This window comes from Rosa chinensis, chromosome 3 (genome assembly GCF_002994745.2).
Source record: "Rosa chinensis cultivar Old Blush chromosome 3, RchiOBHm-V2, whole genome shotgun sequence".
Classification (NCBI taxonomy): domain Eukaryota; kingdom Viridiplantae; phylum Streptophyta; class Magnoliopsida; order Rosales; family Rosaceae; genus Rosa; species Rosa chinensis.
The window spans coordinates 36,164,831-36,191,444 of NC_037090.1; the positions used below are offsets into that span (position 1 = coordinate 36,164,831).

A 26,614-nucleotide genomic window follows, 5' to 3' on the forward strand; every position below is an offset into this window, starting at 1 on the left:
ATAGATGCAAATAATGGGATGTTCCCAATTGCATATGCCTTGTGTGAGGTTGAGAACCAAGAGACATGGACCTGGTTCATTGACTATCTTAGATGGGATCTAAGAATGGAAAAGGATAGTAGCTATGTGTTTATGACAGATAAACATAAGGGGCTAGGAAATGCAATTGCTAGTAAGTGAACTGTGAAACATTTGGACATTCATGTGTTTTTCATAATTTCTACTTTTTTTTGTTTGTTAAAGTTAACTAATTATTTCTTACTGCAATTTTACAGTTTTGTTTCCTAATGCTGAGCATAGGCACTGTGTTAGGCATCTCTACAACAATTTCAAGTCAAAGCATCCGGGAGAGGGCCTGAAGCAATTGGTTTGGAATGCAGCCCGTTCTAGTACTCAAGTTTGGTAGAACAAACACATGGATGCCTTGAGGGAGCTGGATGAGGATGCCTGGTTGTGATTTCAAGACAAGAATCCAGCACAGTGGTCAAGAGCCTTTTTCAGAGATGAACCTAAGTGTGACATTTTGCTGAATAATATGTTTGAGTCTTTTAATTCAGCTATTCTACCTTCTAGGGATAAGCCTATATTGTCAATGTTAGAGAAGATTAGAATGGACATGATGGTTAGGAATGCAAATAGAAGGGTGGCCTGTGAGAAGTGGAAGGACTTGGTTGGTCCTAGGATAAAGAAGATAATTGATAAGATAGGGCAGAGAGCTACAGAATACAGAGCACATAGAAGTGGGGAGTTTATTTTTCAAATAACTGGAACTAGTGAGGGAGGGAGCAAGCATGCTGTGGATTTGGGACGCCATATTTGCACATGCAAGAGGTGGCAGCTTAGTGGGATTCCTTGTGTGCATGCAATCTGTGCGATCAGATTCAAGAAACAGGAGGCAGCCTTGTATTGTGATGGTTACCTCATGCTTAGCTCATATATGGAGGCCTATAACCCCATCATCTATCCCATTGCAGGGGAGGATGATTGGGAACCTGTAGACTATCCCATTGCACCTCCACCTTACAAGCAACAAGTTGGAAAGCCTAAGATGAAGAGGCATAAGGAACCAGGAAAGAAGGAAAAAGCCCCACCACCACCTGCTCCTAAAGACGGGAAACTCTCTAAAGCTGGGATCAAGATGTCCTGCAAAATATGTGGCCAGCAAGGACACAACAAATTGGGTTGTCCTATAACAAAGGCTAAAAAGGCAGCATCTATAGTAAGTAGTTTTCATCAACATTCTATTCTTATTTTCATCAACTTCATGTTCATGAGTTCTGTTTTGTTGTACTAATCCAACCAACTAATTTTAATAGGGAGAAGGAACATCAAGTGGAGCAGCCACGAAGAAAAGGCAGAGAAAAGAGGTTCGTACTTATGGATTTTTTTGGACTTGGTTGTCTGAATTTGGTGTTTATGTTGACTGAAATGTTGCAATAGTTGTGTGAATTTTGGTATATGTGTTGACTGTGTTCAACTGAAATTGGTATTGAAATTGGTTGGTTGTGTGAATTTTGTAGGTCAATAGAGTACCTGCACCAAAGGGGTGTGCTAATGTAAATGACCAAGTTATCAGGTCCAAGAAAACATGGAAGAAAATCAAGCAAACTATGGAGAGTACTTCTGGTCCCAATGTTGGTGCCTCAACATCACAATCATATCAGCAGCCTCCCACTCAAAGTAGCCAGAATCCAGCAGTTAAGAGTGCTCAAAGGAAAGCAGCAGAGCCTATGCAGCCAAGCCAAGCTTTATCTGAATATATAGCATTTTAATCCAATTTGAACTATCTATTTTTGTTATTGCTTAACGGTTAAATTTTGCTAAACTACCATTGCACATTAAGGAACTTGCTGCTTATGCATTTTGCTGGACAAATTATGTAGATGAGTGATTTGTCAATGGATATCTATGTTGATTTGGTTGGTACGATCTTTTTCTTATTAAAGTATTTGAATCAGTTTTTATGTTCATATTTATTGCTTGTTCAATTTCAATTTTTTTTAATACTGATCTTGATGGATATGGTTGAAATGAGTTTGTTATAGTGGTCAAACATGGAGTCATATGCCCTTACAATCAGTTTGCTTTAATTTGGAGGGAAAACGGTTAAGGAACAGTGCATAAATAGAGGGAAGAGGTGTGGGACCAGTCAAATAGGGAGGAAAAGGTATGGTTGACCGTAACTGAGGATTGTTTAGGTCATTTGCCCTTTTTTTTGGGGCCCACGTGCTTGCCACGTCAGTCGACAAACGGAGCCGTTTGAGATTTTGGACGGAAGTATGACATTGATGTCAAAATAGGTTTTTGGGTATCACATTGATACTTTTATCAAATTGGCCTTGACAGCATAGTTTGGGGACGGTGACTGAATTTTTCTCATCATTTTGGCATATGTTTTCATTGTCAAACAATAACATGAACCAAGTGTTCATCAATAAATTCAATTTGAACTATGAATGGGCATGATAAACATAATGACAAACATATTTGTCTTTCATATAATGCAACTATGGAGATGATCCATTACAATTGTTGATAACTTTTCATAATTGATGCTTCAGAAAGCTAAGATAGCAATCATCTCAAGAGCTGCAGATCTTGATTGATGGCTCCAAATGAGCTCGTATTATGTTACCTATATGGAACATCATTGCATGTATTGGTGATGAAATTTTCACGTAACTTATGTTGTAAGTATACTACTGTATACTGTGTCATGAACTAAAAATTTCATTGAGCCAAATAAAATTATTTTGGCATGACCAATGTGTCATTATTTTATCATACTTTACATTGTAGGTTGTTTAATACAACAATAGTTGCAAACCTTCCTAACAAGGAAATTATAATTTATCACATATTTGCAAGTTGTCACTTTAATAAGACAATCTCCCACTATTAGGGGGAGAAATATCGTGTATGAAAAATAATATGAATTGATGTGTGATATCTATCCACCATGTTTCATTTTAATATTGAGAAAAAATCTCAATTCATTATCTTTTTTACCTAAAATTTAGTTTGGGCTCGCCAGCCCCCAATGGATAGCATAGATCCAATATTTTTTATCGCACATTTTGCGAATGGTCAAACTAGATAGTCTTCCCGCTGTTAGGGAAGCTTTGTAGAGTGCCACTAAATGGTCTTCTGTACGACAGGTACGAGCCCAACAACCTTTACCACTACATCTAAGACAAACATTATCATCATTTTTATGAGTTTTGATCATCTGACCATTTCTTTGGGTAATCTTGGCATTGTTCTTTGGGCCCAACTGCTTGTTGTAGCCCCCACAACCTTGACCATTTTGTCGACCTTGACCACGTCAACGACCATGGTTACGTGCTTTGCCATGCCTTCCACCACGTCCATTGCCATGACTACTAGTAAAAATAACATTCACTTCAGGGAATGGCTGTGATCCTGTAAGGTGAGACCGTACTGATGGTTCTTCATTAGGAGCTCATTATTTTGCTCAGCCACCAGGAGACAAGAGATTAGATCAGAGTATTTGGTGAATCCTCTTTCTCGGTGTTGTTGCTGTAAGACCATATTTGAGGCATGGAATGTGGAGAATGTTTTCTCAAGCATCATCTCCTGAGTGATAGGTTCTCCACAAAGATTCATTTGGGAGGTGATCCTAAACATGGTAGAGTTGTAGTCGATCACAGAATTGTAGTCTTGAAGGCGTAGATGCGTCCATTCATAATTTGCCTTGGGGAGCACAATAGTCTTTTGGTGAGCGAACATATCTGCCAAACCTGTCCATAGCTCAAGGGGATCCTTGACTGTTAAGTATTCATCATTCAATCTCTGATGGAGATGATGACGTAGAAAGATCATGGCCTTATCTTTATTCTGTGGGGATGTGTTGTTTTCTTCCTTGATTGTTGTCCCAAGGTACTGAGCTTCGAGATGGATCTTGGCATTAAAAGCCCAAGACAAGTAGTTCTTGCCAGAGATGTCAAGGGCGACAAAATCCAATTTTGTCAAATTCATCATCTTCTTGTACACAATGAAGATGAGGTATGTTAGGATCCATAGTGTTAGAACTGCAAGTTCTTAACAAAAAGCAATTAACCAGTATCGAAACTTTAGGTTTGAAAATAAAGTGAACATTGGATCACAATTATATGCATGAAGCATCAGGTTCGTGTTCTTATAATTAGAACTTCAGGTTCTAAGATCTTTTATTATTTTTTAAACTTCGGGTTTAAAAAAATTGTCTACTCGAAACTTCAGGCTCCAGTGATGATCGTGAAACTTCAGGTTCACTAATATATATAAGAGAAAAGGAAAAAAAAAAAAAAAAAAAAATATATATATATATATATATATATAACGTGAAGATATTAAAGATATGGATAATATTGGAGCAATAGAGATAATTATGCATCTATATAGAGATTTGCTCATCAACAAATGTATCACGGTAGATATAAGATGTGTATGATTATAAGACTATATTAACCATTATGAGATAGATTAATTAAAACAAGATTGCATGGAGTCAGTATATGGTGAATGTGAATGATATTTGCAAACCTCCATCAAAATTAATGTAAACAAATAGGAGTTCTAAAGAAAATGAACTCGTTGATCACGTTTTATAGTTCAAAGCAACGACGTTGCACCATAAAACATTTGGATCATCATACATCAATAAGAATAGAAGAGAAAAACGTGCTGATAACGTGTTATAAAGTATTGGCTTAATTTATAGAGAGTAAGAAATGTATAAAGAGAAATGAGGTGAAAATAGAGAAGTATATTATTCAGTCTCAGATGCCTCCTTTATATAGAGGTAGGGTTTACATGATAAGTATTCAGACAATTGAGATATTATATGTAGGTCCACAAGTAATAACGTGGACAGCCACATAAGAATTAATATTTATAATAATTTAGAGTTTTTCTTGTTTAGATAAAATTTTTCTTTCCTATTTAATGTTGGCGAAAAAAAACACAATTAAAAAATATCTTGTGGGCTTAGAATAATTAAAAGAGCCGAAACCAAAGCCCAAATGGGCCACACAGATAAAAGGTGATGCAAGCTTGCAAGGTGATCATCCACCTCATCTAGAGTTTGTGCAATTGTGCATGAGAATAGGTGGTCGCTTTGTAGTTAATAACATTGACATTTTTGCTTAAAAGAAAATGTTAGCTACTTTCAGAAAAAATTATTTATATGTCTTCTTCCCCCTGGCCACCAAGAATAGACGATAATCAAAGATAAACGAGCCTATATTATGATGCGAAAGAGTAAAGACGAGAGTGTATTTAGTGCTTCTTCTTCTTCTTCTTTTTTTCTTTTTTTTGAGAAAGTGAATTGCATTAATAAGCAATCTAGATAGATACATTAGAAAGTGTATTTAGTGCACTTGCACTAATAAGAATGGACGGTTTGATAGCATATCAACAGTTGCGATATGTTGAATCTGCTAGTTCACTTACAGTATAGAAAAAGGGTGCGACTATTGCCACCCTACTAATTACTTTGTTCACCCTACATTCTCTTCTCACTTGCTTATATTTTTTTAGTTTCTAGTTTACTTTATTCACCCATTTATAGTACCCAAAATACCCTTTTCTATTATAGAGTTTAACTCGAATTCTTTTCTATTATACGTCTCTCTCAGTTTTTAGAATGCAGTAAATCCTCATAACCAAGCTTAAAGGATCGACATCCTCAAGGAGCTCAGCAAAACCCATTATACAAGAAGCAAAGACAAGGGCCTTTCACTCGATCTTAGGATATATGTTCTTCAAGAAATCAATATTCAAGTCCACTTGCTTCTCCACCTCACCCATTGTTGCATAGTCAAACGATACCTAATTGGTCCATGAAAAATAAATAAGTGTTAATGACAATCATGAAATTGTCAACAGAGGATATAGCAAAAGGCTGCTTGATAGTCTTTTAAGATTCATAGAATCCAGAAACCCCAATAAGACTACACTTTTCATTGTCACCTCATACGAATTTGTCTGCCATCACCACATTCAACTCAATATACTTAGCATTAGTCCAACCTTCTTTAATTATTCAATCATCTTACAAAATGAAAACAAGTGGTGTCTACACTCAATTCTATGATAATGACCTGGAGAAGAATTCTAATAGGTATGCTGTATGCGTATGTATATTTTCATATAGCAAGAGAATCCAACTTGAAGAAAGGAAAACAGAAACACGATTACCTAATTTTCAGGCTCAAAGTAGGTGTTCTCAGACTCCATTAGCGTTAATATTTTTGAGGCATAGTTGTTAACATAACATGAGAACAATTGAAGATGATGAATGCTAAAAAATAGAGTGTTAGGGTTTAATGATGATTGAAACGATTAAACTTAAAGTTCAAGCACGTGTTCTATAAGGAATCAGAAAATAAATTATAATTTTTAATAAGATATTATTCTTTATTATAATTTTATATTAGGGTGGCAATAGCGCACACTTTAGAAAAGTTTTCTTGCAAGAAACTAATAATAATCTAGATAAGTATTAAAAACTAAAAATTATTATTAAATTTATACAATTCGATCTAATTTAATTTATTTTTACTCAATTATTTATCTAACCGACACCGAAGTGACGTATTTTCGCACCATTTGGTTGGTCTCCCACATCGAGTGGCCGGTTTGATTCCGCTTATTTCATAGGTGCATAGTAGTGCAGCAAAGCAATGAGAGTTGAGTCGGTTTTCCATTTTCTGGGGCTCTGAAGTAAGTAGTCCAAATACATTGTGTTGGTGACGTTATTTTTGTCTCCAAATTTTCCCAAGGCACCGGCAGAAGGGCAACGTGTCAGACCCACACACAGTGAGAGAGTCAATGATGCGTGCTTTCCCCGGCGAACTTTGAACACATCTTCTCTCTTCCTTGATTTGTTGAGTTGGAAACACTTGAACCGGGCCATACCCCCCCCCCCCCCCCCATGCATGGCCACCACCTTCACTGTCCCTCACCCAGAACTTGCCAAGTGTGCACCGCCCCCTTCTTTTGTTTGGCGTTTGATATTTGATAACGTTATCCTTCACTGATTGGCCTCCCTTTCCGCCTTGTCATCCTCATCGGATCTTCCGCCTATCCCACTCCAGACTTCTCATCCCCCCCACCCCAAATCTGTTTTCCTTACCCTGAACCGTATATCATACCGCCTCCCCTCTTTAGAAACGTGTTTAGTACAACTTCACTTGCGTTTAAGTGAGTGACAGAATATGAATAGAAAAAGTTAGGACAAGTGATATCCTGCCCACTCTGATGTTCTTGTTAGTTATAAGTCTCCATTACGTATTCTAATATCAAATTTCATATCAAGTCAAATATAATAAGATGCGCACGAAACCGTGTTAAGAGTTGGGACGCAAAAAACACGTGTGAGTAAATTAAGGATGACCAAGACACTTCAAAGTGTGACAACTGAATCAGTGGAGCCTCTCGTCCCAGAGTCCAAGCAAAGCTGAAAGGTTGGTTAAGGGAAATGCAAAATATAATCAAAACGGTAAAGAAGAAATCATATTTTATAAACCAGAAAAGGACGTCCTCATGGGACAGAGAGAAAGAGCCAACCAAACATATAAAATGAGAGAGTCCGGAAGATTGGAGAGACTGATGAGGTCGAGGTGAGTCAGCTTTCGAGGGGCCGTTGTTAGTTGGGTTTTTGGACAATGATGTTGGTGTCGCCATTGAACTAACTGTGTTTGTTTAATTAATTAATTTGGTGCTGTGCAGCAGTGCTCAAAGTGGGTCTCTCTCCTCTCTCCCTAGCAAATGCAGCAGCAGCTTCAACCAGCAACAGGTCTGTGGTTCTCTCTCTGTCACTTTCCACTTCCTCAGCTCGGATTTTTGATGATAAATAAGTGTTTCAGTCAATACCCAGATAGAGATTCTACCTGAAAAGAGTTTAATTTGCTGCCCATGTTGTTGAAGTTGCATGTTTTTTTTAACTCACTTGTTATTAATTTATAACAATGCCTTTTTGGTGTTGAGTCATTTGGATTAAGCTTGTTTTCTTTCAGTTGTTTGCATGCTTGATATGAGAACTGAAATGAGCTTGGTGTGATTAAATTAAGGTAGATAAAGACAAACCCAAGAGAGAGTTGATAGCTAAAGATGTCTGTAGCATTGGTATGGATGGTTTCCCCCAACACAAAGGTGTTGAATTGCTTTGGGGTGTTGGATTCATCAAGTTTTGTTTTGGGGGATGGAAGAGCAAAGATGGGTAGGAAGCAGAAACGGGATTCATGCTGTCTGAGTAGTAGTACAGAAGTCAAGTATTTGAGCACTTCTGGCTTACAAAGTGAATCTAAATTCCGCATTTTGTCAAGCATGGTAGCCAACCCGGCTGGAGAAATAGAGGTGACATCGGAACAGAAGGTTTATGATGTGGTGCTGAAGCAGGCAGCCTTAGTGGAGAAGCAGTTGAGGACTAGTGGAGATGATGTTGATGTGAAGCCTGATATTATTCTTCCAGGGAATCTGAGCTTGTTGGGTGAAGCTTATGACAGATGCAGAGAAGTTTGTGCAGAGTATGCCAAGACTTTTTACCTGGGTTAGTCTTCCCTCCTTTTTTCTCTTTTTATTCATAGGAATGTTGGTTTTTCTTTCATTGCATTCAATGTAGTGAGCTAAGTGCATCATTATTCACTTTTCAGGTACTCTGCTTATGACCCCTGAGAGAAGAAGAGCTATCTGGGCAATATATGGTGAGTGATCTATGGCTACTAATAAGACTTTGATTTTTCTTATTATGACTTTGGTCTAGTATAAGAAATTAGTAGTTGGTTTAGTATATTCATGTTCAATTAGTATATTTTAGTAAGAGATGTCTGCTTTGAAAAAGAATCTTGAGATTGCTTGTGATTTCAAAGAGTACTTTTATAAATACTATGCTTTTGGGCTCATGAAAGTGATCAAACTGTGGACCTATTCTTAGAATAACCACCTCTGTTAGCAAATGACATTATATACCATTTGGTTCTTACCTTTATTGGGGTTCATGTGCATACTTCTGTACTGTGTATATTCCAAACATGACAATTGCCCCCACAGAGAAATAAGCCCAAATACATGATCTATTTTTAGAACCATTAAAAAAAAAAAATCTGCCAAGGCAGGTTATGTCATCTTATATTTTTTGCTGAATAAGTCTTCTAAAATATTGTTTCCTTCCAATTTTATTGCTAGCATTTTAGCAATATATCCTTTGCTTTCTAAGAGAAAATTATGAGACCATGAATTCACATTTGTTTGCAGAATCTTGATTAGATAGAATCATTTGCTCACTTTATTAGCTGTCCCATTTCAAATTTAATAAGATCTTGAAATTATAAGTTTATAACCATCCCTCATCTGTCCCATCTGAAAGCGAGCATGAAATGTTTGTCTTTACCCCTCAAATAATGATGTGCTTGCATGTTTTATATTGCTGCAATGATATGAAATTTACTAATCCAAATTCCAAGACCTCACCACTATCAAATCATATATAAGGTGGATAGAGACTAGTGCACTTCCTTGCAGTGAACACAGAGGGACAAAATAGATTTAGAGGAGAAATGGGAACAGGTGGAAAGTGTACTGCATTATTTATCATCTTAATATATGATATCACTTGTACTTGATTTAATTGTATATGATTTGCTGAACTAATAAATGACATAGATGGAAAGGAGACCTTTTCCTTCTCCTTTTCTTTTATTACGTACTGCTGTGGATGTTTGTTCTTGACTTCACCCTCAGTGACAAAATGTATCTCCTTTTTGTTCTCATGATGTTTTCTGCATTTACAGTGTGGTGTAGAAGAACTGATGAGCTTGTTGATGGGCCTAATGCCTCACACATAACACCACAAGCTTTGGATAGGTGGGAGTCAAGGTTGGAAGATCTTTTCCAAGGTCGTCCATTCGATATGCTTGATGCTGCTTTATCAGATACAGTCACCCAATTTCCTGTTGACATTCAGGTTAGAATTACTGTCAGTTTTATATGGAAGAAAAGGCCTGATCTTTAAGCTGTCATTTTAAAACATTTTCAGTTGTGTATGATGTTTGGATTAAACATCTACTTTCTTCATTGAGATGTTACCGATTCTGTCCATTTTATTTCCTTTCGGAACTGTATCTAGCAATGGGAGAAGCAATTCCGAGGGTTTTATGTGAGCTTATGGGAGTATGAAACCTACATGTTTCCATCCAGGAAATGTCAAGGTGCAAGTGATGGATGTCTGGACTAAATTGACTTTAGTAGCTTGCTCTGTCTCATATATAATTTTCGTACAAAGTATAGCAGAATATACTATTTCTTGATGGTAGGGTAAAATTTGAGTTTAAAACCTACCCATTGTCCTCAACCAGTTGGATAGTTCCAATAAAAGCGTTGTCAATTTGATTGATAACTGAATTAATACCATGATTGAGCTTGAATATAAATGTTGTGGCTTTAGCAGTTCAGGAGCTTTCTGACGTAATCTTCTGAACATCTTGCAGCCATTCAAGGATATGATAGAGGGAATGAGAATGGACCTTAGGAAATCAATATACACGAACTTTGATGAACTATACCTCTACTGTTATTATGTTGCCGGGACTGTTGGACTAATGAGTGTTCCAGTCATGGGCATTGCACCTGATTCGCAAGCAACTACAGAGTCTGTATATAATGCTGCCTTAGCATTGGGGATTGCGAATCAGCTAACTAACATACTAAGGGATGTTGGAGAAGAGTAAGTATAGAGCTTTAATGATTTATATGTAAAAATTTTAGCGAAGTTAGCAATATAATAGTAAGGATAGTGCATGAAACCATAGAACAATTTGGTCTATAAAGCAATGGTCAGGCTATACAATTATCAGCATAATCAATGTGTTGAATTGAATTATTCTCTTATTTGCTTGTGGTTGTACACAAACGCTGAAAACTTCAAAGTTAGTTATAACTTTCACTTTCTTCTTTTTCCTTTTCCTCTCTTTTGGTAAGTCGATTTTGTTCTTTTTAACAGAATGTGCACACTGCAAAATATTCAAGCCAAATGGATAGAGAAGAACTTAAAAGAAAAAGCCAACTAGGAAGTAGAGTATAGGCTTAATTCTTCCTTTTGTTATAATGAATTATGTTGTCACCTATGATTCAATTTCTACACTGAATGGTCTCTTTATGGAACTTAATTATGGTTCCTTTTTAAGTGCATTACAGCTCCCAACCTTCCGTTATCTTTTGTCATACTTACGAGCCTTTTGTTGACCAGTGCAAGGAGAGGACGCATTTATTTACCACAGGATGAGCTGGCACAAGCTGGACTTTCTGATACTGACATATATGCTGGAAAGGTCACAGATAAATGGAGGAGTTTCATGCAGAGTCAGATTAAGAGAGCAAGGATGTTCTTTGATGAGGCAGAGAAAGGAGTCATGGAGCTCAGTGAAGCCAGCAGATGGCCGGTAAGCAACAAAAGTTTGTGTTTTATAATTATTGTTTGATTCTCTATTTGGTATATTGTTCGAAACTCATCATATCAGTATCCATTAACTGAATCAACACATCATCGGCCATATCATGTTGTCAGTTAAAAATAATGTCTTAATAAATAGAATAGATGTCATTTTGCCTTGTTGATCAATATTGTAGGTATTGGCGTCCCTACTTTTGTATCGCCAAATATTAGATGAGATAGAAGCTAATGACTACAACAACTTCACAAAAAGGGCTTATGTAAGCAAAGCTAAGAAATTACTTGCTTTGCCTATGGCATATACTAAATCCCTGATTCTGCCATCAAGAACACTCGAAATAAATCGAGCCTAGACCACTGAATCTTCAACATCACTATTGTATTGTTGGTAATTTTGTATATAGATGGAAAAGAAGAGTTAGTTTGTATATTATGATCTGTATAATTGCAGCAAGTAACGATTGTTATGCTGCTTCTAACTTTTGTGATTCAACTCCTTTTTCTTTATAATTTTTTTTATTTTTTTAGTTTTGGTCTTATCAAAGAAATCATCCAAACGTAATATTTTGCTTAAGCAATACGGCACCGTTACCTCGCAATGAGTCTAACAAAAACCAGGAAATTGAAGAGCCATAGTACGAAGCCACCATTGGAGCGTGGGATGCCCGAAGCCACCAAGAAGTGGGTTTATGGGTCATTGAAGATGGGATGCCTATTTAATTGGGTTGAAGGTATATATATTGGATTTTTCCGCACTAGTTTGATTCAAAATCTGGGTTCGTGTTTCATTGGTACAAGTTATGTTGCTTGTTAGAAATCTAGAACATTGTGTTGCTTAGTTTCGGTGTCCAAGAATTGTTGTGAGCTATTATTGACAAGGGTTTTTGCTTAACTGTCTGGATTTTGGAATGCTTTTGTTTTCTTGTTAAATTCTGTATACGTTTTTGTTGTCAACATGGTTAACCTCAAGTGCTATAGAAGAATGCGAAGAATAAAGCACTTAACCCATGATATGTTGGATGAAATCTTTGCTAGAGTGCCCATCAAATGTCTTTTGCGGTTAACAAGTGTCTGCAAATCTTACGAGGCTTTAATTAGGAGCCCTCAGTTCAGGAAATTTCAGCACGAAACGATTACCATGAAAAATGCTTCCGATTATCTACTTGTCCTTGCTAGAAATAATGAAGGCCAGGAAAAGGGCTTCTCCATTTATTCTGCCAGAATATTTGCCTACGATGACAAGTCAGACCCTCCTAGGTTCATAGAACTTCCCATGATGCACTTGAAGCTTGCTATGTCCTACTTTAGTTTCGCTGTATGCTTCGTGCAATGGATTGTTTTGCATCTCTCTAGCCAATATGTGTCTGAACAATCCTGTATATGTGTACAGTCCCTTAGAAAATTCAAGCAAATTCATCAAGGCAACATCAGGTTCCCTGAAGGCATTAACCATTAACGGTGCCTACAATGTTAATCTCAGGTTGAGGTTGCAGGCTGCGGTGAATGACTATCTAGTTGTGAGGTTTGTACACCACCCAAGAAGTATCTTTCAAGCTGAGCTGCTGAGGTATAGTCTCAAGTGGAATTCCTGGGAAAGAGTGAATATTGCAAATCCCATTGACATGTTGCTGTTGGTTCTTGGTTTATGGACGGATGTCCATGCTTGGATGGAGTTATATATTGGGTTTTAATGCAGTATCCTAACATGTCCATGGTTTCTTTTTATATCGGCAGTCTGGTTCATTAAAAGAGGACACTTCCTGATAAGTTGAAGTTATGCATCCAATTTGTTTTGCAAGTGTTGCATCCAGAGTGTGTTCAAGTGTTGCAAGAAAATTGTTTGCAAGGGTTGGAGAAAATCGGTCTGTTAGTTCCAAGAATGATACCAAGGGGGTAACCATTACTGTGACATATGGGTTCTGAAAATGGATCATGGGGAAAGAATATGCAGGATTCATCTTCCACCTGATGCATCTATAGCATGGCCATTGGGATTTAGCTCAGTTGGCAATCTTATTCTTATCACTGTTGTTGATGGTCCCTGACAACCCTTGTTTAGCTCAATATGTTCCTATACTGAACCGACTTCAGAAAGACATAATTCAATCACAAATGTTGATGCTTATTGAGAGAGTTTGATTCCACTCGATGAAATTTGAGTTATTATGGGTCCTGGGTTGCATTGTTTTGAAAAATAACTTCTTTTGGATTATCTCTCTTTGGTGTCAAACATTGGTTCTTTTAAAGAGGTGTATTTTTACTAGCTGATTGTGCGCATCGTGGACTGTCTACTTTTCAATTTTACTACTGTGTGTTGTGTTTTCTTTTACCATGCAATCAACATGTTGCCTTCTTAAAAGAACCAACACACTGTAATTCAGAAAAACAAGCCAAATAAACATCTAAATTATCAACATGTTGCCTTCTTAAAAGAACCAACACACTGTAATTCAGAAAAACAAGCCAAATAAACATCTAAATTACTATTTTTACTTCTTTAGCAAGAAACGCTATATGTTTCTCACTATTTCCACCAGAGAGCTATATACCGAGTATTATGTCCCTCAGTTTTCAAGACAGATGGACATTGTTCACAAGTTTCCATTTTCTCGAGAAAGGGGCCTGGTCATTTATAATCTGACACTGTGTATCTGTTATACAAAATCTGAAAGAACAAGAAGTTGATGCAAATTTCCTTCAGAGTGATAGCGTACTTGTTATGAAAGCAAGTTGGGCACTGATGCTCCTCTTATAAGATTCTTATCCCTAGCCTCTTTCTATTGAAAGGAATTTTTGTTTCACTTTTTAGTTAAAGCATGGCCTAAGTAAATTGCATCTTTAGGAAAAGAGGTTAAGAGCCAACACTGTTTAACAGTTTCTATCGCTGCCTGCTCTATGTAACCAACTGAAAGTCGGGGAAGAATTATCTCCCAAGGAAAGTTATGGCATCATCAACCTTGTGCTAACTAAATTATCTACAACTGTTGCATCCTTCACTAGAATTTAGGAACTACGTCCCTTTCATTTCTAAGACAGAAAGTATTAGATCATGAAATTCATCTGATACTTGTAGGCAATTGATTATCTTACTGTCTGTCCTAACTCCAAAGTCAATTTCAGTCAAGGACAAGAGGTCTTGAAAACTCATCCTCCTCTCAACATTCGAACCAGCCTTCAATTGTCTCATGTCTGAAAGTTCAAATTTATACCAGTATTAGCCTTGTATTAATGTCACATTTTACATAGACCTCCGACCCAGCTTGTTCTCTGTTTTCCCCCATCCGAAGATATGATTGAGGGATGAGAATGAACCTTAGGGAGTCAATACACAAACCTCAAGAACTTATGAGTGTTCCATACATTTCTCAGCGTTGCACCTGGTACGCAATCACGAAGACTACATATTCTACCTTGCATTAGGGATTGTGAATCAGTTACATGACATCGATTCAAAGGGATGGTGGAGAAGAGTGTGCAGGGCATCAATTATTTATATGCTGAAAATTTCAGTCATATTTGCCATGTTAGTTAATATAACCAATCTTCTGAATTGGTTATCCAAAAAAACTTTAATGCCACCAGGCACCAACCTTGTTCACAATCACAAAAGTTTGAAGCACTATATGGTTTAAGTTTTCAAGCTTCTGTTTTAGAACGTTTTCCAGTTGTTCATCATGTCTTTCTTTATCAAATGGATTTGACCAGCTTCCTCTTATCTAAAGTAGCTCTTTGGTGAACCTTATAGTTATAAGCAATTTTTCTTTTTGTAAAAATTTGAGCTTAATACCTAGCTGCCCATTTTCATTCACCAGATAGTAGGGCTGTTCAGTTTGATTAGTATAGTTGAATTAATACCTGCAGTACAACGTTTCCGTATTTACTTTAAAGATTGGGTTGTCCATGAACCTCTGACCCTAGTTTGTGTTCCTTTGCAGACATATGACGATTGATAGAGGAATAAGAATGGAGAATTCAAAATTGAAAATGAAGAATGGAGCAAGTTACCTAGGAATTAAGTGCAGCATATGGCTATGGGCTACCTGTGAGCCTGTGACTTGTGCAGAATGGTAGGTTTGATGTCCACTTATTGCTTATGAAATAGTCGGTTCTTAATTCTCTTCTTTTGTTAACTGTGAGTTCGCTACCTCTGTTTTAACTGCTGCATTGAATTCTATTGTTCTGGAACTTACTCTATATATCAGTAGAAGTACCTTCATTCTTTCTTTTATCCTACTTGCAAGCAATTTATATATCAGTGCAAGCAGAGTAACCAGACTGCTAAAAGGTCACAGAAAAATGGAAGGTTATTGACGATTCAAATTAAGAGAGAAAGGTGTAAGAAGTAATTAACATAGCATGTATATATTGCACTCAATTTAAGAACACACCAATACAAGTAATGTCTAAAGAGTAAAGCACATAACACTAACCTGAAAAAGACATGCTTGATCTTCTCCTCTGAACAATCTGATGAAGGCAATCTCACTAATGGGGCAGAGAACTTGAGTGCTTGTAAGTGATTGTTAGAGCAGGGACCAAGGTCTATAAATAGGCGAAGAGGATTAGGTGCCTCCCATAAAGGTTTCCTAATCCTTTTACATTTAGGCCAACCTTATTCTTGTTCCATATGCAATTAGGTATACCTCATTAGCAAAGTAACCTCTTAAATCAGTACTGATATCAATAGGAAATCCAACACCGAACCGATTAACACTAGGAATGTCTATTTTGCTTGTTCTGTAAGCATGCAGCTTAGTTATTGTAATACTTGATGAATATTGATAGTCCACATTAAGTCTTACAAAAGGAGGCATAGATGATGGTCTCTGACTCTCTGGATATTCAGCCGGTGTCTCATGCTTAAGACATTAACACCAACAACTTCAGATAGGTGGCAGTTGATTTTGGAAAATACTTTCCAAGGTCTTCCAGTTGATATGCTTAACTAATATTACGACCGACATTCCAGTTAGATTTACTGTTGCAAACCGTTTACTTGGAACAAGTCGGATACGATTAGGCCAAATCCTTATGTTTTCATCTTAAGATATATTTCAGATGTACATCATCCCCTCAGAGTAGCTGGTACCAAGTTTTTGGCTCTTTCATTTCCTTCTGAAGATCCTGTTCTAGATATTTTAATCATTGAGTGCGTGCCATTATATCACCATCAAAGCCCGCTAAAATCATGATTCAAGCCTAGGATGCAAAACCTTACTTTTAGGTATCGAATCTTCACCTTCTAAGGTCTCGGTCCAAGTGATTCTGATGCTTTGTAGTGGTTTTTCATGTCATGGCATAGTTTGGTGTTCAGAATGGGAAAATGTTGGAAAACCAAGGAAGACGGTGGAGTTTGGTGTATATCCGGCAAGGCGTTGACCGTTATTCTAGGCCGGTCAATGAACATTAATGGTGTTCCTAATTTTCAGACTTTTAATGAGTCAAACACTTCAATCAGGTCATTTTAAAACTCATACTCAATTTTTCAAAAAAAAAAAAAAAAACAATTGATATCATTAGATAAGTAGCCAAAATTGTAGTTTACGAACACTTACATAAGAAATCCGACAAGAAAAAGCAATGTGCAAACCATTACGTTCTAAGGGAATCTAGCTTTAAGCAAGCCTATACAAGAAAGAAAAACCTCACCCTCTAAAGAAAAGAAATCATTCAACTAGCCCAAACTTGTCAGGCGCTCAATTGCGGTACAGACAAGAAACTAGAAACATCTCAAAGCACTCATAGAAAAATTTTAGCCTCACATAGGCTTAACACCCTAAAAAACACATTAAAACAAACTTGAAAGCCCAAAACAAGGCCCAATTAGCCCCAACCTAAGCCCCAATCAATAGGCCCAAGCCCAAGCTAGAGCTTGGCTAACAGGAGGGCTCCCTTGCATCTCTGGCCAACAAGTCACCGCCTCCACCTCCACCTCCGCTGGTCGTCCTTTCCAGCAATCCATGGTTGAGCCAACCAGAGTCACCAAAACCCAGTCGAGAGAGCTCGCCAAAGTCCAATTTGGCAAACCTGCAACTGCTCCGATCAGTCACCTCAATTGGAGAAGTAACAATTCTTCAAGCAGGGATGTCGTCAAAATGAAGGCCGTCAATACTCTCACCTATTGACCACTTCCCTGTAACCATCATCTTCAAACTAGAGTGACCCACCTCTCCAGGAATCAACTTAGCAATCGGTCAAACCGAAAGCCTTGATTCTTGAAAGAAAAAACACAGAGTAAGAGGACTCGATGTCAAGCGCCATTACGCTCGACGTGGTCCAGCTCGAAGGAAGGCAGCCACCTCTGAATTCGAAACCCTAGTTTTCAGCTAGGTACTCCATAAGTTTTGTTGTTTGTTTTCCCTACACTTTTATGTTTCCCAATATCTTAAATTTTGGAGGGACACAGAAAAGGTGAGGTTTTCTCTCTTCCTTGAGAAACCCTGAGACTGGTTTTTCTTTTGATTGAGTAATCGAGCTCGTCCGGTGGCGCCCCGACTGGTGCTGGCCTCTGACCTCATCGATGTCTAGGTGTCTGTTGCCGGATGGGTATTTCGATCCAATATGTTTCGATGGTGCTCTATGGGTGGTTTGCTCTCTAGGTAGTTCCAGACGGCTTTCGGCTTGTGTTTTTCTAGCAACATCTCTGATCAAGACCGGCGACGTGGTCCTACTGATCAAGACCCGCGGCATGGTTTATAAATTCACAATGGTGTAGATGGTGAGGCGCTAGACCAGCATGATTCAGGATCGGGTCTTAACGGAGTGAGAGCTGTGGCAGCATGGCAATTTGGGTCGAAGCGGCGGGAGGTCGTGATGATGTAGATCGGGGCGGCATGAGTTATAATCAGAGCGGGTCGAGCGGAGGCATTAGGCTTGTGGCGTACGACATGGCGTTATGGGATGATGAGCCGGGACCAAGCCAGCTTGATGGGCTTTAGAGTTGGACTATTCCCTTGGATGCTGTTGGGCTTACTATTTAGTTTTATTTTAGCTAAATAATTCCCTATTCTCTTAGGGCTCTTTGCTTTTTACTTAATGAGCTCTAACGAGTGTAGTTCGAATACAGTTGGTCTATATGTATCAATGTGGTTTTACCATGAAACCTTGTTTTATCCATTGTGAGGCAGCGGGTGGATATCTAATGGCCTTCTTGGCATAAGTTTTATTACTGAAATTACCATTAATTCAAAAAAGAATATATCTTAAATTATTTTTTTGTAAAGACAAATTTGAGAGCTTGAATTTCAGTCTAAAAAGAAAAGGAGTGTGGATAAAGGTCATAAAAAAGTTGGTCCGCATTTTCCGGAGCTAAGTAAGAGCGGTTTTCTTTTTAGAAGAAGAGTCAAACAGTTTGTTCCCATGTTCAGTCCGGCGGCACGTCTTCAGGACGTCGTCATCGGACGGGTAGGTCTACAGTATCAGTCCTGCGGTGAAGGTCTGAGGAGGAGTACAGGCTAGGACATGGACGTTGGTGGGTGGAGCTTTATTGGTGTGCAATTCCCGGGATGGAGCTATGGCTTGCAATTGCTGCTTACGACCAAAACCAGAAAGGCTATTCAAAGTCGCTATTGGCCGAGGACGTGGATGTCTGGGGAAGGGCAGGATGCTCAGTTGAGGAGGCCCTCTAGATTCGGCTGCGATCCAAACGTGATGGCGCGAAGACTACAGTCGTTGGGTGTGCTTCATTATTAGAATGTTTCGACGACCCTGCTTGGTCATCTGTGTGATTCGGCGGTGGCGAGGATCAAGAATTCTGTAGTCTGGCCACTGGTTCCGGCAGCGGTTCAACGGCATGGTGGATTAATGGCTGTGTTCTAAAAAACGGTCTGGGCGGCCGCCTAGGCGCTAGGCGTCCACCGACTGCCCCGATTAAGGGCTAGGCGACCAAGGAAATCGTTTTGCAGTTGCGAGGGCGCTCAGGTGGTCTAGGCGGGCGCCTAGACGGCTTGGGCGGGCTGGGTGCTAGGCGGACTGATGCAAATCATAACCACAACTCTCTCCACCAACCTCTCACCCCCCACCACTTCTCCTCCTCCTCATCCGAATCACCGCCGTACATCCACTTATAATATCTTCTTTTGGATTTCTCCATTGAATCATCACTCAGCTTCTGGTCCAGCCAGTTCTCCCGACTCGGAGTTGGTTTTTTTCGGCAAATCGAACTCCAACCCAGATAAGTTGTTATCGGGGTCGAGTTTGCTAGAGTGAGAGGTGCAATGACGAGGGTGGTGGTCCAGCGAAGATTGAGTTAGGCGATTGATGATCAGGTCGTATTGCAATGGGAATGGAGTGATGGTGGTTGAAAACGGTATACAGGGTCGCCGTGGGAGAGAGAGAGAGAGAAGGAGCTTGGTCTTCAGGTTTAGTGGGGCAAAGAAAGAGAAAAAAAACAGAGACTGATTTATCTATTGAAACCCAGCAAAGGCTATTTCAATTTGACACGTTTGCTAAACCCAAGAAACGTGTACTTGTAGTTTGAAATACGTGTGGTTTGAACAAACCCACTAAAAGTGAGACTTTATCTTAGGCTATATTAAGTATGATTCATTAAACTTTTCTCTATTTTGATTAATTAAACTATTTTCAATTAATTTTGAGATTTTAAATATTTCTATTTATATAATTATATGTTATAAAATAATTAAAAAATAAAAATAATTTAAAACCGCCTAGTCCCCGCCTAGGCCCCTAGGCGCTAGTCCCTGGGTCACCGCCCGACTAGCGCCTAGCGTTTTTTAGAACCTTGATTAATGGTGGCGGTGCAGCAAGTCCGACTGGAAATGGTTGACGTTCAAGGGACACCCGGGTCGTGTGCCTGGTCAGGATGGTGGGCCTGTCTTCAGTCCTTGGGCCTCTATTGGTGGGCTGCTATTATGTTTTATGTAGTTTTCATAAATTATTTCAAGTTTAGGTGTATTTTATCTACAATAAATCTCTGCCTACTATTGGTATGGTTATGTGGGCTCTGTACCAGGTTGCATACTCAGTATGCCTTGTTTGCCTTAGCGCGGAGGCCGATCATGGATTGGGTGCAACCTCTTAGTGGTAGGATGAAATGTTGTGTTGACGGATTTATTTCTGCTTGTCAGCATATTGGGAAAGCTACTTTATTGGTTCTATGGCACTGCTTTAACTTTCTGATAGGCCACCATTATTGTAAAGCAAATGGAGCAGTCAATGTGACACTCTTTGCTAATTTGTGCATGTTCGAATACATGATAGTTGTGGAGACTTCTGTCATTATTTCTGGATGTCTTCTTGAGGTGTATTGTAATATGGGGTTCAGGCTTTATATCCCCCCCCCCCCCCCCCCCGCCTTGTATTCATCGGTTTCATCAATTAAAGCCTGAGGGCAGCAACACCAACCTTCTTTTCAAAAAATAAAAAAAAGGAGTGTGAATTGCAAGTTTTAGAGTGTACGTAAATTTCATTTTTCTTCAATAATTCACGCATGTCAACTTATTTTTCTTAAAAATTTCCAGTTATTTTATAATAAACGCGAGGGATCAATATTTAGACTGATATAACAAGGAAATTGTATGAAATCAATGCAAATTAACGACCAGAGAAAAACTGTATTGGCAGACATTAGAAAGTTCATAAATGCAAATTTGTTGTTGTTGTTGTTTTTTTATTTTTTTTTATTTTTTATTTTATCAAGTATGCAAATTAGTTGTTAGAGGCTCAATTGACGAGTGTAAAAGTAAATTATAAAACGTAACTAAAATTTCTTGCAAGAAAGAGGAGAAGCCAGGTGTGACATTCCTGAATCATCGCCAGTACTCTCAAGCGATGCGACACCGCTTTCAGTGTGAGCAAACAACAAAGTATATAAAGAGGCAAACGCTCACTCTTTCAGGCAAACAGAAAAGCAAAACCAAAAGAACTGAAATTTCCCAAAGAAAAGCGCCAAGAAGATCAAGAGCCATTGTCGACGACCACCACCACGAAGCCGCCATTGGAGAACTGGGCTGCGGCAGCCGTGTGAGTCCAAGAAATGGGTTTATGGGTCTTTGAAGATGGGGCGTCAACTTGATCGAGATAAAGGTATCTTGGATTTTCCCGTATCTGCTTGATTTCAATTTCTGGGGTTGGCTGTGAATTACTTGTCAGATATCTCATCGTGTTGCTTAGCTGCATTGTCCAAGAATTTGGTAAAAACATTTCTGGGTTTTTACCTATAGTACTGCTAGTGCCGTCTGGGATTGTCAATTTGGAATTCTGATATTCTTGTTAAGAATAAAGTCTTGGTTTCCATTTCTGTTGAGTCAGTCAACATGGTTCCCCTCAAGCAATATAGAAGAAGAAGAAGACCCCCCACTGAGATAAAAGACTTAACCCCTGACATATTGTTTGAAATCTTTGCAAGAGTGCCCATGAAATATCTTTTGCAGTTAACAACAGTTTGCAAATCTTACAAGGCTTTAATTAGGAGCCATGAGTTCAGAAGATTCCATCACGAAAAGAATACCATGAAAATTGCTCCTGATTATCTACTTGTTCGCAATAGAATTGGAGGTCAACAAAGGGGCTTCTCCATTTATTCTGCTAGAACATTTGCCTATGATGAGAATTCAGGGCTTCCTAGATCCATAGATATTCCCATGCAGATGCAGCTCCATGACCTTCCTCTGTACGAATATGGTTTCACTGTTTATGGTTCTTGCAATGGATTGCTTTGCATCTCTTTATTCTCTCTGGACTTGGACTCTCCTTTATATCTGTATAATCCATCACTCAGAAAATTCAAGCAACTTCCTCGAAGTGAATTTGAGCTTCCTCAAGGCACCTCCATTACTTCTCAGATGGCCACAAGTTTAGTTACTCTCGGCTTTGGGTTCCATTCTGGGATGGATGACTATCAGGTTGTGAGGTTTGTACACCCCAATACAAGTATCTTTTATGCTGAGGTTTACAGTCTCAAGTTGAATTCTTGGACACCAGTAGAGAATGTTGTAGATCCCCGTGAGGTTCATGCTTGGTTTATGGAAGGATGTACATGCTTGGATGGAGTTATATATTGGCATTTAATGCAGCGTCCTAACATGTCCCTCGTTTCTTTTAATATGCACACTTCAGTTCTTGGAAAGAGGACGCTTCCTTATCAGTTGCAACCGGTGATGCGTCCAATTTGTTTGCAAGTGTTGCATCCAGAGTGTTTGCGAGCGCTGCATGAAAATAGTGTGCAAGTGTCGAAGAAATCACTCTGTTTGTTCCAAGTAATACAGCGAGGCTGCCATCACTACTGTGACATATGGGTTCTGAAAGAGGATACTGAGGAAAAAATTGGCAGGATTCGTCTTCCACCACATGCATCTATAGCATGGCCATTGGGATTTAGCACAAATGGCAATGTTGCTTATATGGTTATCACTGAGGATCAAGACTTACCCCTGTTGGTTCAATATGTTCCTCTGCTGAACCGCATTCAGACTGTTATAACTCAAATAAGTCACAGACCCTGGTACGTTGATGCTTATAGAGAGAGTCTGGTTCTACTCGATGAAATCTGAGTTATCATGGGTTTAATTAGCTTGCATTGTTTTGAAAAGTGTAGTTGGAAAATATATCTTTGATCCGAACTTCTTCCTTATTGGTGTTACACACTGATACTTGTGAAGCCACTCTACCTTTAGTCTTTTACTGAGCTAATTGTGAATTCGCTTTGTAGACTGTCTGTAGTTCATATGGTTTTCTATTTTGCCGGTCCATATTTGGTTTCATTTGTTCCTCTGTTGCATAGACTCCGACTGGAAATTCAACCAAGTCACAGGGAGTTTCCAGTTGATGCTTATAGAGAGATGCTGGATCAACTCAAGAGATTCTGGTTTTCTTCTGTTGTAAGATGTCTCTTTGGCTTTAAATACTGCAGAAACTTATAATGATTTTACTGAGCTATTGTGAATTCACATTGTAGACTACTTGCTAAAAGTCTATTGTGATCAATTACTCTTATTCATATTCTCATAACCACATCATTTCTTCTATGACATCTCTCAGCTAATGTATAATGTTATCAGCTTTATGCCTTTTATATAGAATGCCCACATTAATTTCTGACCCCTCCCTGAGCTGTAGGGTACATAAAATATGTATGGTGCAGCTTTCTACTTGTATCCCTTACCTATTTCATCACTTGATTGAAATGGGGAATGGGATAGGGGTGCTAGTATATATACTTCATCTAGAAGTCTCTGAAGTCTCAAAAGAACAAACGGAACTTGATCAAACATTCAACTCTTGGGAACAATAGCTTCAGCAACATATTTCAGCTCAAACTAATAATTATTGATAAAAGCAAAGTACCCAAAGAAGAGAAATATGAAAAATTCTTATTCTTCTTTTTCATTTTTTATTATTTCATGAAGAGACTCACAAAACACATTATCCTACTTAATTATTGCACACAAGGTTGGTTTTTTCTTTTACAAATGCTGGGTGTGATATGATCATGTGATCGATCAGCAGGCAGCAGCTAGCTAGCTAGTATTGAGCAAGCCTCATGAGTTTCTTCCATGCAGGCCTGTTCGAAATTTTTTCCCACCAAGCAGTCACATTCTTCCTCTCCGTGACCAAATGTCCCATTTTGACCTCGTCCATCAGAAACCGAATCGCTGGAAGATGGCTCAGATCAGCCAAAGTGAAGGAGCGTCCGGCCAGATAGGTGCTCTTGGATAGTCTCTCCTCGTACACATCGAATACCTTTTTCAGTTTTTCTTCACAAGCGCGCACCAATGCCAAGTCGCTAGTTTCGCCCATACTGGGAAGGACCACAAGTTGAAGCACCACAGCATAAACCAAGTCGTTGAAGTTGTGTGATTCGACTTCAAGCCATTGATCCACCAGAGCCTTCTCCTCCAGTGTTGTTCCCAGCAGGTTAGGGCCACGGTCTGCGTACTTGGCTGCATAGTACCTCACGATAGCTCTAGATTCTGTAACAGAGCGAGCCCCACATCCAGTTAAATGAGGGCAAAGAAAAATTAATAAGCAACAAGAAAGAATTGTGATGCCTTCCATTAAGTTCTCCCTAACTTCTCGCCTCTTTCCAAAAGTTATTAGATTTTGATAAACTTTATAACCATTTTATAGGCTCATGGTGCGAATTTTGAACCTCTTCCAACATACGTTGTAGAAAAATAATATTACTAGACTAGTACCTAGTTAGTCTCTTGATTCATTTACAGATTTTACCAAGAGTTTTTCTATTGGAACCTTTAAATTTACTCACTTGACATCAATCAAATTTTCAAATACTAAATTTACTCACAAAACCTCACTAAAGTTCTTTAAATAACCTCACTTATATAATTCCTCTATAAATCTTAACTACATGTCCATTTCTTAATCAGACAACATAAATCTTTTATCTAATAAAAAAAATCAACAAGAAAATAACATCAACTATTCTGTGGTTTTTCTCTTTTAGCTGTGCAAAGAAAAAAAAGATTAATCATGTTTTTCTCTATTTTCTATACCTGACAATTATTTATTTAAATATTATTTTTTATTTTATTTTTAATTGCTAGCTCCCTTTTTTTTTTTTTTTTTTTTGTAAATATAATGGATAAATTTAGATTTAGGTCACAATAGGATTTAATTTGTTGTCCCTCACCAATATGCATTAACATGTATATCATATATTTTTATGTCACAAGATCTTAATCATAGTTTTAATGCTTATTATACACACACACACACACACATCCTTAATAGTCATTTTATAGTAGACTATATATATCATTTAATAAATCAAAATAGAGTGAGGTCAAGTGAGCGAATTTAGAGGTCTCAATAGAAACACTCTTTTACCATGCAACTATCTATAGCATAGAAATGGCTCCCACAGAATTCTGTATACAGCCACGTCAATGAATTCTTAGACACAAAATAAGTTGTTTTGGATGTAGGCAACGATATGAACAATAATTTTGTATGTCGTTGATGATTATTCCTTTTTTAGTATTAATTATATGTAATCTTGCAAACTAATTTTATTATTGCGCGCCATATAAGAATATATAGATATTTGACGTCATTTTCTCAATGTTTTGTACGCATTACTTTTTTCATGAATTTCGAAAAGGGCCAAAATACACAAAAAATAACAAAAGAAAAGTACAAAAAGATACTCCAAAATCTATAGCTATCGTGTGTGTGTGTATGTGTTCTTCATACCAAAAAGCTTGAAATTGCCATCTTCAATTGCTGGAACTTGCCCAAACGGCTGAAAATGAAACAGTCAAACATATTATATTGTATGTGTAGATATGTACATGAGATGTTATATATTATTTTATATTATGTTGTTAGATTATTAATAATTACCTGTCGGGCAAGAATGTGAGGTTGCTTCTGCTCTCCTGCTTGAAGATCAACATGCACAACCTCAAACTCAACTCCTTTCTCCAAAAGACAAACCATCACCCTCTGGGGGCAGGCTGCCCTAACTGGACCATAAACTTTCACTACCATCTTCGCGATATTGATATCGATCTGGATCTCTTAGTTCTCGTCTTCTCGATGTGCACCAGCTAGCCAGCGAGCTGAACAAAACTGGTAAAGTACGACCAGAGGACAGGGTTTAGTCTAAGAAATACTCTCAACTCCGCACCCTCCACTCCTTATATAGAGATACAAATGCATGTTATTAAATAGACACTGTACGTTATTGAATGCGAGGGACCTTATTACCTAGATGAACAACCCGGGGGTTACCACCTGCCACGTGACTAGTTTGAGCTAGCCATATTCCTATGCCAAGGACTGAATTGGAATAGTATTATTTTCTTGCCACAGAAAAAAAAGACTAGTATTATTACTCCTTTACTTCTGCTTTCTTTAATATGACTAGCATGTTAAGAATGGCCAAGAAAAAGAGTAAAAAAAGCTCTATATACTACTTCCATGCAATAGTAAATTTACTCAGTTTGGTTTTGGGATAGCCTACGACTATGATGAGATGTGATATATCAGTAATTAATGGACTGATACGTCAATATAACATTTCATATGAAAAGTCAAAGTAGAAAATATCAAAAGTTTGGTTATGTACGTACGTTTGATTGTAAATTTGTAATTGCTTGGACATATAACAATAAGTCAATAAGTCAATATTCAAGACTAATATGGTCCTTTTCAAAACTTTATGAGGAAACGACATTG

General features: G+C 38.1%; 4 protein-coding genes across 5 annotated transcripts; 2 read left to right on the plus strand and 2 right to left on the minus strand.

The window, feature by feature from the left end:
* Positions 1 to 3,399: 3,399 nt before the first annotated feature.
* Positions 3,400 to 4,002, minus strand: LOC112194507. The gene has a single exon (XM_024334736.1). It carries the CDS (start codon positions 4,000 to 4,002, stop codon positions 3,400 to 3,402), a length of 603 nt encoding a protein of 200 aa, XP_024190504.1.
* A 3,642-nt stretch (positions 4,003 to 7,644) lies between these two features.
* On the plus strand, positions 7,645 to 11,942 carry LOC112192939 (phytoene synthase 2, chloroplastic). 2 transcript variants are annotated; one of them, XM_024332884.2, is made up of 7 exons: positions 7,645 to 7,801; positions 8,076 to 8,554; positions 8,658 to 8,708; positions 9,795 to 9,967; positions 10,491 to 10,726; positions 11,249 to 11,441; positions 11,629 to 11,942. In XM_024332884.2, the coding sequence occupies exons 2-7, from the start codon at positions 8,116 to 8,118 to the stop codon at positions 11,803 to 11,805; spliced, it is 1,269 nt and encodes a 422-aa protein (XP_024188652.1). In that variant the 5' UTR covers positions 7,645 to 7,801; positions 8,076 to 8,115; the 3' UTR covers positions 11,806 to 11,942. The 2 variants fall into 2 exon arrangements, with proteins under 2 accessions (XP_024188652.1, XP_024188654.1); XM_024332886.2 differs by having other exon boundaries at positions 7,652 to 7,801; positions 8,080 to 8,554.
* A 112-nt stretch (positions 11,943 to 12,054) lies between these two features.
* Positions 12,055 to 24,385, plus strand: LOC112195276 (F-box protein CPR1). The gene is made up of 3 exons (XM_024335655.2): positions 12,055 to 12,183; positions 15,388 to 15,519; positions 21,195 to 24,385. Exon 3 carries the CDS (start codon positions 21,730 to 21,732, stop codon positions 22,963 to 22,965), a length of 1,236 nt encoding a protein of 411 aa, XP_024191423.1. The 5' UTR covers positions 12,055 to 12,183; positions 15,388 to 15,519; positions 21,195 to 21,729; the 3' UTR covers positions 22,966 to 24,385.
* On the minus strand, positions 23,926 to 26,071 carry LOC112195277 (glutathione S-transferase F11). Its single transcript, XM_024335656.2, has 3 exons — positions 25,778 to 26,071; positions 25,628 to 25,676; positions 23,926 to 24,384 (listed from the first exon to the last, which is right to left on the minus strand). The coding sequence occupies exons 1-3, from the start codon at positions 25,922 to 25,924 to the stop codon at positions 23,936 to 23,938; spliced, it is 645 nt and encodes a 214-aa protein (XP_024191424.1). The 5' UTR covers positions 25,925 to 26,071; the 3' UTR covers positions 23,926 to 23,935.
* Positions 26,072 to 26,614: the final 543 nt, after the last annotated feature.